This window comes from Centruroides vittatus, unplaced genomic scaffold, assembly GCF_030686945.1.
Source record: "Centruroides vittatus isolate TY-2023 unplaced genomic scaffold, ASM3068694v2 scaffold_1444, whole genome shotgun sequence".
NCBI lineage: Eukaryota > Metazoa > Arthropoda > Arachnida > Scorpiones > Buthidae > Centruroides > Centruroides vittatus.
In genome coordinates, this window is record NW_027122679.1 from 473,343 (window position 1) to 493,219 (window position 19,877).

At 33.5% G+C, this 19,877-nt stretch overlaps 1 protein-coding gene across 4 annotated transcripts in view; it reads right to left on the reverse strand.

Moving 5' to 3' along the window:
• The window catches only part of Rlip (Ral interacting protein), a 70,303-nt gene extending 50,724 nt beyond the window's left edge, over positions 1-19,579 (reverse strand). For 3 of the 4 annotated variants that reach the window (XM_067284664.1, XM_067284662.1, XM_067284665.1), the window contains exons 1-2: positions 19,491-19,579; positions 10,617-10,795 (exon numbers count right to left, since the gene is read on the reverse strand). In XM_067284664.1, coding sequence (XP_067140765.1) covers positions 10,617-10,710 — 94 coding nt within the window. In that variant the 5' untranslated portion in view covers positions 10,711-10,795; positions 19,491-19,579. Of the gene's footprint in view, positions 1-10,616; positions 10,796-19,253; positions 19,370-19,490 lie in introns of those variants that run through there. The other variant, XM_067284663.1, reaches the window with a different exon arrangement.
• Positions 19,580-19,877: the final 298 nt, after the last annotated feature.

Genomic DNA, 19,877 nt, shown 5'->3' on the forward strand with positions numbered 1-19,877 from the left:
GTTGAATGGCGACGTCTAAAAAGTGCACATCGGTGCCCGATAGTTGATCTAGTTTAAGCGTTAGCCCATACGGGTTGTCGTTAACACTGCGCAGAAAATCATGGACGTTCGGCTTGTTCTTCCATATGACCATCACGTCATCCACATACCTACGATATAAAATAATATCGTGTGTAAACCTGTGAATGACATCTCTCTCTAACTGCCGTAAAACCAACTCACACAGGTCGCCCGAAATTGGGCTCCCCATGGGGACCCCCCTTTTCTGTAAATACGTGGCGTTGTCGAACCTAAACAGCGAATTGTAGCACACCAGGTGTGCGAGCTCAAGTACGTGTTTGCGGTGTGCTGGTAGGCTATACTTGGTTAGTAGGACGTCCCTAAGGGCGCAAAAGCAAGGTTGGAGTTTGATAGATGGATATAGAGCCTGAAAATCCAATACCGTGACGTGAGTGTTCTCTGTAACCTGTGTACGCTTCAATTCATCGACCAACTCTCCGGAGTTCTTCACTGTTAAGGGATAATCTTGGAGATGTCCGGCCAATATGCGGTGCAACTCGGTTTCTAGCAACTTCGTAGGGGCTCTAGCCTTATCCAAAATAGGTCTGAGCGCAGGCGTAGGCTTGTGCGTTTTCGCGAAAGCGAAAAGCCTGGGTGTATCCGGCGACGCCACCACCGCCCTGTTTAATCCCTGCGCCTTCGCCAAGGGTGTGCCCGTGAATCGCACAACCCGTGCATGCAACCTGTCTACGTAGTTATCCGCGACCTGCTCACTGTCCGTATCCACGATGTATTGCATCAACATAGCTTTATATGTCTCTTCCTTGAGTAGAACGAGTGCTCTGTTCTTATCCGCCCTTAGTAGAATGATACGCTCCTCCGCAAGCCATTTCTTGGTTCTTCTTATATGCATCCATATGCTGTCTTTTCTACAGCTTCTGTTACAACTTATTCTCATGGCAGCCTTCCATCTGTAATGTTCCTTGAAAACCTCATCCATTCCGCAGACCATTCTTTCAATGTCCGGCATTACTGTCTCCAGCAAGGGTTTATATGAGCCCGGAGTATACATCGGGCCGTGCGCTACCGTTTCGATTAAGTAATGCGGAGAAACTATGCCATCCCAGCAGACCAGAGGGGTGGGGGGTACATTTTTCTTGATGGGTTTTTGCTTACTCATTATCCACTGCAATTTCTTCTTGTATCTCCGCGCCAAATTTCTTGCCAATATTTCTTGAAATAAGGCCACTTTTCGATTTTCCAGTTGTAGGTAATCACGGTGGTGTTCAAAGAGGTCATCTTCCGTTTCTATCACTTTGTCGAGGCAGGAGTATACGCACCTCTTAGATGCTCGAATAGCTTTTCTCAAACACAACCATCTAAGTTTCGGTGTTAAGGATTCGCATCCTAATGGTAGACGTATCCTGTATATAGACATGGGATACACGTTATTCTTCTTGCATTCCAAAAGAAAATTCAGCTTAGCCCTTGCCCTCGTTAGGGCTAACGTTAACTTCTTGTATGTTCTAGCCGGCATAGCTATTTATAGAAAACAATCCTCATACCGGTACTCCAATATCCAATATATATAAGATTGCGGCGTTCAGGGCGTTAGTTAGGAGGGCGTACACTCATAATTCTAAATGGGAGGACACGCTCACAGAGCTGGGACACATAGAAGACATAGCCGCTAGCCATGGATATAAACGTGGCCTCGTCCGTAGATTAGCGCGTAACTTCCGTAATACAAACACGGCACTTAGCGCTTCGGTGGCACGGGATAGCTCCAATTCGGGGCCGAACCGGCGCACGGTGGTCCAGTACAACAGAGGTATGCAGGACCTATACAAGGAAATAGCGCGGAAGAAGGGCACCAAGTTGGCGTACTCAAGAACCCAATCGATCTATTTGCTACTCAGGAACGCCAAAGACAAACTGGATTTTCTAAGAGCAGGGGTATATAGTGTCCCGATAAGGGATCACAGGTCCCAAAGGGACCTAATATACATCGGGTCTACCAAGAGGTCCGTTCAAAGAAGGATCTCGGAACACAAATATGACGTTGCCAAAAAAAGACATCACCACCGCTCTGTCGATGTACGCCACCGACCCCGAGATAAAGGCAGATTTTGATAAAACCAGCCTCGTTAAAACGTCATTCGACACGGACCGCATCAGGGCCTTGGAGACCCTTGAGATTTACAAGGCGTCAAAATCGGGGAAATGTATTAATTTCAAGGATGGCAACGTATTATCATATGCGTGGCAGTATGTATCCGAAATGCACCCGCAATGGTAGCATCTCAGGATAGTGTAGTATTCCTGTATGGATGGACAGAGACATTTTTATGATGGTATCAGGGAGATTAATTGCATGTTAGATCATTCGCAATTATTGCACGCGGGAGAAGTTCGATCGTTTGAATTTTGAAATAATTCTTTTTGCATTATATTTCAAAACCGTCGATAAAACCTGACGAAGATCGCGGAGGCGATCGAAAACGTTAGTTAATTAGTTGTTAATTTTCGTATGGAGTACCGGAAATTTAAAAGGCTTAGGAAGTGATATTGGATATTGGAGTACCGGTATGAGGATTGTTTTCTAACAATTATACTTTAGAAGTTAATCTAGTATCAAAAACGTTCAATTCAGCATGACACAGTCCAACTGGAAAGCTTTTGGTTAACTGATGTTTTAGTTGATCGGCTTTCAGATAAATGATGCTCTACTGTATTGTAGTTGTCGTTTGGTTTTATGCCTAACTCAATCGTCGACACATGAACCTTGAATCATGTAGTAATTTTTGTGTTTAATAAACCCTCCTAAAATTCCAGTCAAGTTAAACATATCTCTCTAACCACTAGGAAGATAAGATAGACTAATTCACTAGTTAGGATGCGAGTAAAATCTATCCTAACTGGTGTCAGGACTGATGACAAGATTTTTACGAATCATCTTAATTAATTTTACCATCCTGTATGTGAAAAAGGGTTAACCCAGAATTCCCTGATCTCACATCCACATACAATGCCAAATATAAAACACAAAGGAAATATACCATATTTACTCGCATATAAGACAAGGTTTTTATTCATTTATCACAGCTTCAAATTCCTACATCGTCCTATATGTGTGAGTGAAAGATTCTTTGCATTTTTGCAAATAATTTTTGTGAACTGTGTATTTGCATTTTTTACCGGATGTTTACCCTTTTGTATTTAAAAACGTAAGTATTTTAGCTGGGTTGTTTGAATCATTCTTGTATATTGTCAGGAGTAAAGATAAATAGCAATAGGAAAAGCAAAGCTTTTGAATTGAATTTCCAAAATCACATGAAAGCCCAATATAAGTTTTAATCCATTCCCACGTAAAAACAAATAATTATTCAAAAGAGAAACTCATAAGTGTAATCAATGGCGTGTGGATTCGACTGTTAAGAATTGACAAAAAAAAAGGTTCCCAATTGTCCAGCTTTACATGAACAAATTTTGTTGTTGATTTTACAAGATTTTTCCTTGAAGTTTAAAATGCCAGTAAGTTTTGCAGGACAATGTGTGTATTTACGTTCATTTGATATTTTACTTGTGATTAAACAAAATAAAATTAGAATTATATTAATAAATCTAATTTTCTTTATTGACAAGACTATGTCTTGTTTACAAAATCGTACATCCTGCTGTCTTATCAGCTTAGAGATATGAAGGAGTACATGTCAGGAGTTGAAATTTGGCACAAAGTATTAGGCGCCAAATCATGCGCGCATAAAAAAAACCAGACTTGTAGGTAGTCAGGGGACCGAGAACCGAAACACAATAAAATACAAAATGACGACACTCTCTACACTCTCTAGTGTGAGATTTGCGCATGCATTGCTGGTTGGTAAGTTGGAAATACAAATATTGTGAAATCGAATTTTGACAAACATGTGCGTTGGAAAGTTCGAAAAGTGAATGTCGCTAAATCAAATTTTGACAAATCAATCTTTGAAAAAACCCATTTACCTGTCCCATGTTATTCCCCACATATTTCTGGTTGCCACATGCTAACCTTGACTGATTGACTGGAGATATCTTGTTTCATCATTGAAACTTTTTGAAACTAGATGGTGCGTCGTTATAATTTTATATTAAAACTAACTTCCAAAATAGAATTTTTTTTTTACATTTATTAATATATGTATATTTCGTTTGTGCAAAATAAAAAAAATAACTGTGAATGATACAATAGCCACCATTATTTTTTTCAAAAACAGGAAATTTTTGCATTGACAAAAATTCAACCTGGGGCGTCATGCAATAGAGAGAAATTTCAACATTCAATAGGTTAATTTCAATGAAAATACATTGTGAAAGACCTCGTGGTTGTGGCTGTGGTCGGCAAAGTTTGAATGATCGCGCTCAAAACCAGCGATACCAAAGATGATTGGAAAATGAGACCCGCAATGAGTGTTGAAGTGATCTCGCTTAGTAGTGAGTCTCCAAGACATAATCTTGTCTCAAATACGGCCTTGCCGTTTTACTTGTTTTGATCTTTAAAGTCACACCTTGTCCTATATGAGAGGTAATCTTATATGTGAGTAAATACAGTAACGTCTTTCAGCATTAAACTTGTTTACTTGAAAAATTAAACACATACAAGCACTTTTGACATTTCAAAATGCCATCATCAGGGAAGCATAGAATATACAAAATCTAAATAAAAATTTAGAAAATTTTTTTACATTGACAGATTCTAAGAATGCATTCCAAATCTAAATGCATAATTTCTGCTAGAATTCAAATGAGTTCGATAAGGTTTTGATTCAAATTTAACCTTTTCCATGCGGTTGGCTACCAATCGGTATATATCACGTGACTTCCTCGTTCATCAGTAATGCAAAATGCACCGTTCAGTGTAAATTAAAAAATAATCAAAAAATTTGATTAATTTGCATTATATTCGAGTTTTCCAGCGATCTTAGCTTTGATTCACTCTTCTGTATGTTGAATGACTTTGTTTAAGCCAATAAGTGTTTTGTTACCACCCCTGGGCCATAAATATTTTGGTAAATACATCCCCTACTATTCTACAGTAAATGTTCGCAGTTAACTACACAGTTGGCTGAAAACAATCAAAGGGAAACTCATTCTAAGGTTTTATTGGGTATCTTCTGTTTTTGTTGACATTACTTTAACTAATCAGAGACTTGTGAAAGGAAAAACTTGCCGCAAAAAGCCCCACCTCCAACCTTCAATGAAAAACGTTAACAATCACAATAAATTCGCTTTTTAAATCGTTTTTTTAGCTCTAATTAACTAATTTAATGCACTTAGACATTAAATTAGCTAATTCAACAATATTTAGGTGAGTAAATATGTTTTCAAAACTATCTAACAATAAATAATCCTGGAAAACTCCACCTCCCTATAGTAAGTGTATAGAAGATCTTGCTGTTAATTGGCTTTAAAATTTTTGTTTCTACCCCTGTTATGCTCTAATTGGTAATTTATATTATGACTGAATCAACTTCAATGAATAAGAGTTTTTCAGAACCATCTGGTCAGGATTTTCCCGTGAAAAACCGTGAAATAACGTAAACAAACATTAAAAAATAGCTATATTCTTTATTTTAGAGTGTAATTCTACTAGTTTTTATGTTATTTGACTCTATTTTGACAAGATGATTTCTTATCAAAAGCTTCCAGCTGAAAAATTTACCACGAAACTCATTACTTCTGGATATTGCGTAATTGCAGGAAAAAATTAACTAATTGCTTATTTTAGTGTATTATTGTATAAAGCATTGAAAAAATATATAAGAAGTGTCAAATATTCAATATTTTAAGCAGAAATATATGATGATAAACTTGAAAGTGTGGCTTTACAATGATAACAATGGACTCCTCTCCCTGCTAAGTAATTAGAGACATAGTGTAAATAATGGCAATAACTTCTCTCCTGCTCTAGCTAGAGAGATGGGGTTTGTTTTGTTTAAAAAAAGACAGATGTGTCTACCTAACAGATGCACAAAGTTCAGTGATTCTCTGTAAATAAATTTTTTTTTTTTTTTTGTTCGTAAACTTCAAATTTGTATTAAACTATAAATTAAACAATCGTAAACTGTAATATATTTTTAATCAAACACAAAAAACAGATTAAACATAGTGCAATTTTGAAGCAAAATATCACGATTTAAAAATTATCCAAAAAATGCAAAAATGCGCCGCATAACAAATTCCACCCATTTACATGATGTTAAAGATTTCCCGAATGGAATGGATTAAGATAAATACAAAGGATATTCACAATAAATGCAAAAGAGTAGTTAATAAAAATAAAATAAAATATATGGTTAAATAAACAACAAAAATATAAAATATGGTTAAAATAAAATGTAGACATTTTAAATTAAAAAGAATATAATGATTAAGGTTTTAAGTTTTTGTAAAGTGTTATTCCTATGTCAGGCAACTCAAAACTGGGTGTGTTGCATGGTTCTACCAAAGATATACAGTATATAATGACTCCTAGAGGAACAAGGTTCTGAGATCCAAATATCACTTAAGTAGGGAAGTTTCAAACCATAGTGGTGTAAAATTATTTTCTAATACATTCTTGGCAAAGTCAGTAGAGACACTTATCTTTAACTTCATACTGGTGTTCATTCAAACAGCTTGCTAATTTTCTAGTTGTGGCACCTATATAAAAATTCGTTGATCCTATTTTGAGCTTGCTGCAATGGAAAGCTATAAACTGTTCAAAACTGGAACAAGAATGGATTTTAGAATAAAACTGGCAACACTGCTGTGAATGCAAATGAGTTGGTATCTGCTAAGGATGCACCGATAAGCAAAATGGCAAATTACCGATTAATCAGCCATGCATTATTGACTGATTAGTGTTAATAATTTATTGTGTTAATAATTTATTGTGTTAATAGTGTGAGATACTGAAGTTAATTATACAGTTAATTATAATGTGGAAAAAACCCATTTTTCTCCACCTGGTATTTCTGTCTCCCTCGGGTCAGGTAAACAAGAGACTATAGAATATCCTTGCAAAATCAACAATCTCAACAGATCCGTTGTTTGGGAAAGTTTCTAAAATAAATCTCAACGCTTAATTGTTGACACATGGAAACTTTGATATTATTTAAAAAGCTGAAGTGTTTCTGTGTTTAACAGAAACAAAATATGTTTCTTTAACTGCTGATATTTGGACAGCAACTACAAACTTCTCCTTTTTTAAGTGTAACAGCCCACTGGTTGAAGGATGATTTTCTCCTTTTTTAAGTGTAACAGCCCACTGGTTTCTCCTTTTCTCCTTCTTTCTCCTTTTAAGTGTAACAGCCCACTGGTTGAAGGATGATTTTCAATAGGAAAGAGCTGTTTTGCAAATTGTTCCCTTTGAAGGTTCCCACACAGCTACACAAATCAGTGAACAGATAAAAATTGTTCTTGAACAGTATAAGTTGACAAGTGATAAGATATTCTTAGTACTGAGAAATTCTGCAGCAAATATGGTAGCTGGAATTAGAAATTGCAACTTAGAAGCATTATCATGCTTTATACATCCACTGCAACTGACACTAAACTAATGCATATTTTCTCAACAAGATGTGAAAACTGTAATCACAGTTAATAGAAATATTGTCACACATTTTAATCATTCTGCTGTAGCTGTAAGCAAATTGGAAGATTTGCCAAACAAGTTAGATTTGCAGAAACACAAATTAATTCAAGATGTTCCTACTTGCTGGAATTCTACACACTACATGTTGGAACAGCAAAAAGCCCATGTCACATATGCTGTAGATAATAAAATTCCTACATTGAGTACATATCAGTGGTCTCTCATTGAAAAAATTGTTCTACTTTTAAAGCCATTGGAAGAAATTACTGTGGAAGCAAGCGAATGAAAAACCACCTCATCTTCAATAATTCCCACAATAGAGACTGAAATTATTCTTATCAAAAGCAAAGAGCAGTAGTTCCTTTAGTGGCATTAATACCACAATAGAAGTACTAATAAAAAAAGATTTTCAGCATATATAGAAAACAAGTCTTTATGCTAAGATTCAAAATGAAATTTCAAAAAGAGGATATGCTAGAGAAAATAAAAAAATGGACAACTGATAGCTTAGAAGATATTGATAATTCAAAATCTCAAGCAGAATTAAATTCTAAAGCTTCTATTTCTGGAGATGATCAAGATGAAGAGAATCTCTAAGATTTTCTAATTTATTTGATGAATTAGCTTCCGGTAAACAAAAGAATAAAGAAAAGCATGTTTTAACAAAAAAGAAAAAACAAAACAAACGAACAAATGTTTCGATCAAAAATTAGAAACATATTTACATTTACCCCTTAAACAAAGACATAGTGACCTATTTTTGTGGTAAAGTTCAAAAGAACTTTCTCCTAATTCGAGCAAAATAGCTATGAAATATTTAAGTGCCCCAGCATTTTCCATTGAAAGTGAAAGAATTTTCAGCACTGGAGGTAACATTTATCAGCCAGCAAGAAATAGGTTATGCCCTGAAAATGGTGAAATTCTCATGATTTTTGCATTACAATTTAAGGATTTTACAATTTGAATATTAAATTTTTATTTGTTTTACATGTTTACAGTTTAAACTTTAAATAAAAGAGATAGTTTTGAATAGGTTGTGTTATACTTTATAATATGTATCAATAAAAAGAATAATTTGAATTGTAAAATTTTTTTCATATTCAGTCTGTCATGTAATAAATAATAAATATATAGGGTAGATGTACCAGTTTTGGCCAGTGTAGTACCAGTTCTGGCCAGAAAACAAATTTAACTTAAAAATATAATCCCAAATGAAACAAACTTTTATTGTTAACTGTGTGAACAGTTAACAATAAAAGTTTGTTTCATTGGACATATTTGAATATGTGGTGATTATATTTCTTAAGTTAAATTTGTTTTCTGGCCAGAACTGGTACACTGGCCAAAACTGGTACATCTACCCTAACAGAAATTTATTATTTTTTATTACTAGCATTATATGTAACCTTCTAACAAAAACACCAAAATGCAAAATTGGCCAATTGTCAAAACCGATTAATCAGGGAAATGGCCGATGCCAATTAATCGGCGAAGTGGTCAATACGACCGATTACCGATTACTTACCAATTAATCAGTGCATCCTTAGTATCTGCATCATCATCAAAGCAAATACTATCATTTTATAGAGCTTTTGAGTTCATTCCTTTCATGAATATTGTTTTCCACAAGTAAGAATAACTGATGAAAAACTCATCATTTGAAACATCTTGCATCATTAGTGGAATCAAGGGTTCAGTGCAAAAGTAACAACAGAAAAAATTTGCAAAATTGAAGACCCAGGTATGATGAGCAAGACAACTGTAGCTGAATGGTTCCACCACTTCAACTGTGGGAACACCAGCCTCATAGACATGTCTCACTCAAAATAACCATTGACGACAAAGCATTGTTCGAAGATGTTCAACAGGTGCCAGGCAACAGAACTTGCCGACTGTCTGTCGAATTCACAACTTCCCAATCAACCATTGTTCGACATCTGAAACACCTTGGCTTCCATAGCAGAAGACCTCAAGTAGCAGCAGGCACAAAGGAAGATAAATGTTTGTAATCAAATGTTGCAAAATGAAAAAGATTCTGACACAGGATCATTACAGAAAATGAAAAATGGTGCTTTTCAGAAATCCTAACAGAGAAAACTAGTGACTTTAACCAGATGAGGGGCCAGCACAAATGTTTCAATAAAGAGAGTTTGAACGAAAAGTCATACTGTGCATTTGGTGGAATTCGGATGGTCCATGGGAGCTAGTTCCTAATGGCTGAGTTGTGGATGGCAACCTTTATGCTAAACAACTGGAATGGGTATTTCAAGTTCTGCACACTCACTATCCAGCATTACTTAATCGAAAGTATGTACTGTTACAGCATGATAACTCTCTGGCACACCGATGCAGACTGATCCAAGAAAACTTAAAGGAGCTGGAGGGGATCAAACTTTTGCCTCACCCAGTTTACAACCCTGACCTCGCTCCATCAGATTTTCATCACTCCAATCACTGGCACATTTTCTAAAAGGATGTCACTTCAATACAGTACATGATGTCAAAAATGGAATTCATGAGTTTTTTGACATCAAAACCAGTCAAGTGATATTGCCAAGGAATCCACCAACTTGCAGAAAGATAAGACAAGAACATAGCTAACAAGGCCTTTATTTTGAGGAATAACCATGCTTTTGTGTTTTATTATCAATAAAGTTTTGTATCATGTGTCTGTGTCTGAGAACTTTTGAATCAACCTGATAGAATAATTTCATTCTGTATATTGTGTACTACTTTTTTACCAATTTTCATGAGAATATATTGATTTTTCCCTCTATTTTTCATTATATGGTGACTTTTCCAGAGTTACCTTGATGATCCTGTATACAGAGTAGATGTATTCTTATTTGTGTTGTTAATTTTAAATCAGAATACTGTATTAGTCAATACAAATATTATTACTAGTGTTTTGTATTAGTCAATACAAAACACTAGTAAATAATTACATATGTAATTTTTAAAATTAAAATCAATATTTTTAAGAATATTTTAATCATCAGCTTACAATCACTATCCCGTTCCTGGCTTCTGTTTTTTGCTGTTTCAGAAGCATACAGGCCTGGAAAATCTTTTTCGACATCCGGACTTTCAAAATCCATTATTATTCCCAATTGAAAAGCTATCTAAAAATCTTTATCTACAAAAAATTGCACTTCTTAAAATGTATCCTCTTCATATTTATACCTGCAAAAAATTTATTATAGTATTAAATTAATAAGGTTTCTATATAAATATTTTCTAATCTATTAATAAAATATAAGAATATAATTTAGATATTTCAAAAAAATTTAAATTCTTTATATACAAATAGAAATAAACTATTAAGAATTTGGTGACATAAAATAAATTCACCCACATTTCCATTCAGTATTTACCTACAATGCAAGTCTGCAGTTGTCTATCAAGGATGAAGTTTGTGGAAAAAATTCTATTTAAAATATTATTTAACATTCTATTTAATAAATATTTAATATTAATATAAGAACATTAATAAACAACCTGTTGTTTAACAGATAAAATATTTAACTTCTAGTATCTTACTTATAATATAAAAGCTAATATTCATAATGTAGTATCTTTGCTTTTTGTTCATAAAAATATCTTTTTGTTTATTACATTGACAAAATAAATTAATTCTGCTACAGTCTGTTCTGAAAGTTTATAACTATATTTTTGCCAATATATGCAGCCCATCATTCCGACATAAATATATATGGAGATCTCCAGATGAAACTATAAGAGTGGTTCAATAAGCAAAAGCAACAGCATAGAATATAAATATTTTATTTTAACAGTAATTGTCCCAGTTGTTTCAGATACTTATCTCACTGCAACACAAGTCTACTTATGCCTCATTCAAAGAATGTACTGGGACACTGGTAGAACCAATCATGAACCACAGCTTGCACTTAGGCATCCAAGAAAAATTGCCTGCCTTTAAGTGCTTTTCTCAGTTTACTAAAAACACAAAAGTCACAGAGCAACAGGTCAGGACCATAGAGACAATGCTGAAGAATCTCCCATCTTAGCGGGTCCTTTGCCCTTCTAATCATTTAGTCTGTTCTTCATTGAAAGAATGTGGTACCCACAATGCACACACTTTCCTGAAATGCAAATGTTTGTGCACAATTGTGTGCACAGTATGAAAACTCAGCCCTGCTGAGACAGCAATATCATGGACCATTATCCATCTGTTTGCATGCACCATTTACACATTGTGTTGTGGCTGCACAACATGCAGCTTCAACACAATGAGACCAAAATGAAATATGAAGCAGAACTATCCAGGAGAATAACTGCACTAGAGTACCGAATCATAACATCAATAAAGAATGGAAAACTATCAAGATTTACATTAAAGAAACAGCAAATGTAAAACTTGAGAAACTGGTCAAGCAAGCTAAACAAGATTGATTTAATGGAAAGAGCACAGAACCAATTGACAATAGGAAAAAAGCTAGAATACATACTGAGAAATGCAGAAAATCTACAAGAATCTAGGAAGTTACAAAAAGAGAAAAAGAAAATTTGACTAAAAGAAAAACAAATATATATAGAAAACATTCTAATATTTACTGAAAAGGAAAAAGAAGAAAACAAAAGAATTTTTTAAAAACCAAATTATTCAAGTCCCTTACTCCAAGAACAAGATATATCACAGATAGAAAGAACAATCTACTAATGAAAGAAAACAATATTAAACAGGCGAAAGTATTTTTGCAACGTATTAAACTACTCTCCTTCGCAAGTACATATATCTAGACAACCGGTACAAATGAAGAAAACAAAAAATTAAAGCCAACACTTTCAATAAAATATTAATAATTTACATGGCATAGTACCACAATAATACTACTGGATGCAGTATATGAGATAGCAAAACACTGTAGTAGTACTTTTGCTTAAACTCTGCCATTTGTATCTGTGATGTATATTTGGTACATCAATTGTTGGAAGCAGAATATGATGTAGTTTGTTTATGCAAAATTATTATTATTATTAATATATTAATCTTTATAATAGTTAATAAGTTCACCATATATGAGTTTTAGTTGGAAATATTTGTGATGTCCTGCTAGAGTTATAAGTGGTTCATAGCAATTGTTAGGAGTGCTGTTTCACTTGTTTATCACTCTGGTTAAGATTTGCCCTTTACATCTGCCACATATGTTGATCCTCAGTTCTAGAGAAAATTTTTCAGGCTAAAAAGTTAACTTAAATGCTGGCATATATGGTAATGTTCAATTTAGAGTAAGAAACATGTAAAGTGTTTAACATTGTTTTTATTTATATCATAATGTCCTTGAAGAGAGAAAATGAATGATAATTCACTGAATGAATTATATTAACATGTCATGATAATTAAAAATTTGCAAATCAGTAAATAATTTACAAATTTTATTTATTCAAAACACGAATCTTGTTGAAATTTCAAATGTTAATGTGTTTATGATCAAGTGATTAAAGCTGTATATTAAAAATAATATAGCTATAGCCAATCATGGCAAATGAATTTGAATAACTTCTTTACAAAAATTACAAGAGGTATCAGGAAAAACGTCCCATCCCAATCTGTATAGAAATAATATAATTCACATGCATGTAGACTCATAAATTAATGCGAAAGTTCTTATCATACAATTCCTTCTAAAGTTGGAATTTTTGTCTATATTCTATCTTAAAAAACACTTGTCAGAATATTATTTCATCTGCAATAAAAATGTCTAACATGCTTCTAAAATATGACTGACTGACATAACACAAAGTTTGTGCAGTACAAAAAGTTCTCCCTTAACCTCACCTTGTGATGTCACAAGGTTAAAGAAACTATTTTAAGGGAAAAATTACAAGGAGCATCTTCAAGCACTTGTCAGTTGTCATTTCCTCTTTGTTTGATCAAGAATTTTGCACATTAAACTCAAGTTTTGCTAACCTTCAATTATGTCAATTTTCTGTTTCAAAACAATTTGGAAGCTGCAATGCTTCATCAATTAAAATATCATTTTCTATCAAATCAAAATAAAAAGAAAAAATTTCCTTTGGGGATGGAATTAATATAAAAGACACAAGATTATAAAGTTATTCATGGTCCTCAAAAGTTTTTTAATTGATACAATTGATGTATTTCAATTTCTTGTGAGCCAAATAACTACAATTGATTTGATATAGAAGCGATGTTGGTTTATTTTCCATACATATGATATTATAAGAAAAATATTGAAAAAAGAAGTTGCGCAAAAATTGTACAACTTCTCTTTTCTGTTTAAAATTAAGTCTCTTAACGTTACATAATAATGTCATTAGGTAAGGTTAAGTATGTATGCAAACTTAATAAAGACATATATTGTATATATATATATATCACCTATAATGTAAATACAGTCCAACAAAAGGTATATAAAACAACATAAATATCAAGCAAAACTGCTAATTTATTTATTTGGCTGTAACAAGGCTAATTGAATGATTACAAATAAAGTAATTTGGCTATAGGCAGTTAGCTGCCTATCTGTAACCAAATTACTTTATTTCTAATCATTCAATTAGCCTCATTACAGTCAGATAAATAATCTAGCAGTTATTTTTAGCAGCATAATTACCTTGATTTATTTTAAATCAAGGTAATTATGCTAAAAAATAACATATCAATGATGACATCATTGTCGTTATCAGTTTACTGTGTTAAAATTTTGTTTACATTCTAAAATACTCAAAAATTAATATATTTGATCTACTCATGATGTTTTAATGGCATTATGATAGAAATTTCACATTTGATATTTATTCTACGAAAAAGAAGGGAATAAACTGTTGCAAACAACAACTGCAAAGACAGTTGATAGGTAATACTTACAAAAGAGGAAACCGTATTTTTTTGGTAGTGATTTTGGTATTTTTTCATATAGAATATACATTTTCTTAACATTTCAACATCGTGACAAGTTCGGAAATTGATAATGCTCAAATATTTTAGAATACATCTACGCAAACCATCAATCTCATTTGTCCACGAACACGAACAATTTGAAAAATGTTTCAAGTATAGATAGATATATTAGTTCCAATAAAGAAGTAATTTTGTATTTAAAAACAAATTTTATTAGGCCCTACATAAAAAGTTTTATCATCTCAATCTCATAGTTTGTCTTAAAAAAAATTTCAAGAATGATATTAAAGCTTAATCCAAAAGTTTTGAATATTTTTCTTAATATCATGCGCACTATTCTTCAATTTACAAACTTTAACATTTCAGATGATGTCAGAACTGATGTTCATATTGTATTTTGAGTCTTTTAATATTAAGAACATTTTTTTTAAGATGGCATTAATTTATATATTATACAATGCTTATTTGGCATTAGTTCTTTTTAGTTTCAACCTGACCTTTCATATTTTATTACAAAACAATGAAAAATATCAGAAATCTGTTTTAGAATTTATAATATCGGCTAATTGAACTAGGATTATTTACTTAAATAACTGAAACATTATGTTACAGTTCCAAAGTACAGTAGACTCCTGTATAACGCGGGGGATATGTTCCGCGTTGTAGGAAATCGCGTTATACAGAACAGATCAATTTATGCAAATTCGGGAGTCTGTAAATTGTAACGGTTGTCGCAATATGCAAATGAGATGTGATTCAGTTTGAAATATTATTTCATTGCAAACAGACTGTTAGTGTTATACATAACTAATTTGTTTCAAATAAAGTTTCTTTTAATAAAGGTAAGTCAAAACAGGATATAGGTAACATAATTATAAAAAAGTATTGTAGGCATTATAATAATATTTTTATAAGAAAAATATATATTTTAGCCATGCCTACTGAAATAAATAAAATACCTAAGAAGTTGAGAAGAAAACATATAGCTCTGGATGACAAAATTAGAATTTTGGATAAATTGAAATCTGGTGCAAAAGTGGCAACCATTGCTAAAGAATTGAATTTACGAGAGTCAACAGTTTGAACAATAAGACAAAATGAAAGCAAAATACGAGCCATATTGTCTAGTACATCTTTATTAGATTTGAAGAAAGTAGCTCGAATAAAAAACATGTTAGTGCCTAAAATGGAAAAGTGTTTAATGATATGGATTAATGACTGTTACTCGAGAAATATACCTTAAATATTGTTGCCATAAAACAAAAGGCTCTCAAGGTTTACCAACGTTTAAAAGATTCTGTGAGCATTTCATCTAATGAATTGCATAAACCCAAATTTAAAGCCAGCACAGGATGGTTTGACAAATTCAAGTAGAGATTTTCTTTGCATAACGTGAGAATTGTTGGAGAAAGTGCATCAGCAGATACAGAAGCAGCTCAAAGATTTTCCGAAATTTTTTCCAAAATTGTAGAGGAGGGCAATTATATAGTGGAACAAATCTACAATGTTCATGAATCTGCACTGTATTGGAAAAAAATGCCTGGCAGGACATATATTGAGAAAAATGAGACTTCTGCTTCTGGTTTCAAGGCGTCAAAAAACAGAATAGCTTTGGTTTTGTGTTCTAATGCAGCTGGAAAATATGTAACTAAGCCAATGTTAATTAATCGTACATTAAATGCATGTTTAATGAAAAACATAGAAAAATCAACACTTCCTGTTCACTGGCAAGCCAATAAAAAAGCATGGATTACACGCAAAATGTTTCAAAATTGGTTTTATAAATGTTTTGTACCAGAGGTCAAAGATTATTTACAACGAAAAAATATTAGTTTTAAAGTTTTGTTACTGATGGATAACGCGCCAGGCCATCTCTATAAATTTAAACCATCCTAATGTTAAAGTGGTTTGCTTGCCACCCAACACAACATTGATTCTTCAACCATTGGACCAAGTGATAATACAAACATTTAAAACTTCTTATTTATTTCATACATTTGAAATGATTTTTAAAAAATTGATTGTAATTCGAATGCAACAGTTATGCAAATTCGGAAAGAATTTTCAATACTAAATTGCATAGAAATAATAAACACGTCTCTTAAAGAACTGAAATCTTTGACCCTCAATGCCTGTTAGAAAAAGTTATGACCAGATGTCATTATTACAGCAAATTTTCCAACTCCATCAGAAACAGATGTAAATCATGTAATAACTGCTGGACAAGATATTGGTGGAGAGGGTTTTGTTGATATGAATATGACAGATAACACCGAATTAATTAATTACAATAAAGTATTTATGAAATTGAATTAATAGAATTAGCAAATTGTTCTGATTCTAGTAATGAGGAGGAAAATTCAGTCCAGACTTTTAATGCAACAAAGCAACCTTTGAGTTTAGAAGATATAAATAAAGGGTTACAAATAGCCAAAACATTAGAAAACATTTTATGAAAATTGATCCGTCAATAGAGCGGTTTACGGAATTTAAAAGAAAATTGAATGATTGTCTATCCCCATATTTTCAATCTAAAAATGATCTGGAGAACAAACTGTTTTTAAATAACGATAACAATCAAGAAGAAATTATGGAGTATTCAAGCAATAAATCCGTACTGTACAGGCGTTGTTGGAACTTATTTGTTGATACTTCTGATAGTGAATAAATGTTAAATAGTGAAGTGCATAATTTTATTTTAAGTTGAATAAAATTATTTTCCTCTTATATCTTTAAATGAGTATGTATTATTATTTTTTTATAAACCGCTACTGTCAGCTTCACTGTTCATATATAAACAACAGGTAAGTGTATACATTTGCTTTTCTAAACAAAAAATCAAACTATGTGAAAATGTTAAATTTATCTTATGTGTTATACAAGACTATCTATCGTGCTGTATGAGTACTAGTCGCAATTTTTTCGTTGCGTTATATGGGAATTTACTGTATTTGATGTCCAGTTTGATAAATCAAGGCATACATTTTTCATTAATGAAACAGACATTGCTTATTTGACTTTAATCAGACTTTTTTGATTTATTAATTTCAATTTTATATCCATTAACTGTCTATTCTGAAATAAATAAATATGTGCATTTTCGAAAAATTCATCATCGATGATAAATAGCAGGAAATTAAGCAATAATAGAACGACAACTTGTTTTATGGAAGAACTCTTATTTAGGAAAACAGTTACAAAGATTGAACCTAATAATAAAAAATTTTAAAAAATGTATGTACTGTCACTTCTTTTTCACAATAAAATTTTTAGATTCTAGAATTCCCTTATAATTTGGGATTTTTATTATTATATACTGCATTTCAATAGAAACAAATCACAATTATTTTTGTCAGAGAAACTGTTATCATTATTATCATTATCTATATATTAATCGAAAGAGGGTTTCGGTTTGTCCGACTTAGTCGGAGTAGGCAGCCGGAACTAAAAGTATGGTCGGAGTAGCAAATTAAAGCTCTCGCCCCACGGACGCCGCTGCCGAAGAGAAATTTCAGAAAGGTACGACAGTTCGATCACGGCGAAGCGGCAAACGTACGAGAACAAGTCTAACACTGCATTAACTTTTTAGCCCTAGCAATTTCTTTGTTTTGCAGTTTCATTACAGTAAGTACAAAAGGTCAACAAATGCACATTTTATTTACTGAGATCATGGTTTTTATCACCCTCTCCCGACTCGACTTCACCCATCCCCCACCTCCTCAAAAGCCCAAGCAACACGGGGCACGTGCAGCTAGTTATTATAATAAAAATAACACACAACTTTTTTGTACTAATGTATAAATCGTAGTAATTCGGGAAATACTATAGATTACCACCTATGGAATTTCGGGTCTTTGGGTATATATCTGAACTCAGGAGACCGAGACGAGTTAAACGATACCCTACTTTTGGACCAGAGACGAAAAATAATAAAGTTATCATACTTTTTTCCAGCAATCGTGCGATGATAGGCAGTCGCATCGCTCTCTCCGCTAAGTCAGCCTCGCTATCGCAATCGGGAGTCGCGTCGCTTGCCGTTAAAATTGCGTTTAGTAGACGTTTCTCCCCTTTTTTTTACTTTGTTCAAGAACTACCGTGAATCAATAACTAGTGACATTTAGCACATGGCGGCCTGCCGACGGCTCCCCTCCGGGAGGTCAGTCGGGAGCACAACAATGGGAACGGTGACCATGTTCACTGCCATAAGTAACATTAACCGAAATGGCAATTGCGCGATGATCGAAAAGTCGCGTCGCTCTCTCCGCTCTCGTATCGCGTGTTTAACCCTCCGGGAGATGACCGCAGTCCGACGTCACGGTTTGCAGACTTTACCACAAGATGGCAGTACTAGCAACTATGGTGCAGTCTTCATGAGAGCATTAAAAAAGTATAACAACTTAAAAAGTATGATAACTTTTTTATTTTTCGTCTCCGGTCCAAAAATATGGTACCGTTGAACTCGTCTCGGTCCCCTGAGTTCAAATATACAATCAAAGTCCTGAAATTCCATAGGTGGTAATCTATAGTACACCCGTAATTCGATCACTATAATCTATACATTATTATTAAACCTTCCAGGACGAAACTCCTTTCACATGACAAAATCTACATTTGAAAGTAAAGTTTATCACGTATCATATTCCAATCATATCGCTTCTCCCATCTTTCTCACGTTACTTACTACATTGTCAGCCACTCCTCATACTTCCATTAGTCTTACATTTGTTGTATTTAAAATGTAAAAACGAAAATTACCAGTACATATCCAAACGGCTTGCGATATAATTATATAAGGAGAATGTAGTAACGACGTGTTAACTTATCAAGTAATTTTATTTACGTCACAGATGTTAGCTGTGACGACGGAGTCACAGGCGTAAGATTAGGTGTAAATTCAAAAAGTAAACGAAATTAAATACGTCAAATAACGATTGCTGTTTGAAAACGAACGTAAGGAGATTTTAAGAAGAAGTAAAAAGAATCGTCGCTTACTTCCAAATTCCTATTTCTTACAAGAAGGAAACGGATTCCGAAATCTGTCAACACACGATCCATGTTTTGATTCGCCGCGACCCCTCTCGTCTACAAATGGCAATATACTTTTCTGTATGCATATATTTTTTAATATACAGTATAAAATTTCGTCGGTATTCTATTCCGGGTCCTTGCAGCGGTAGGCTTCAGCCTTAAGGACCAACTCATCATCTGATTAAATAATTTTCGTAAGAAAAAATAAAACTTCGTTAATCTGGTTTAATGGTCGCCGGATGGCCGAGCGGTTAAGGTGTCGGGCGGGTCGAAGAACCACAGGAAGGCCCGCCGTGGCCGAGTGGACTCCATTTCCGCTCATAGTGGCGGTGACCAGACCTGGAGTTCGAT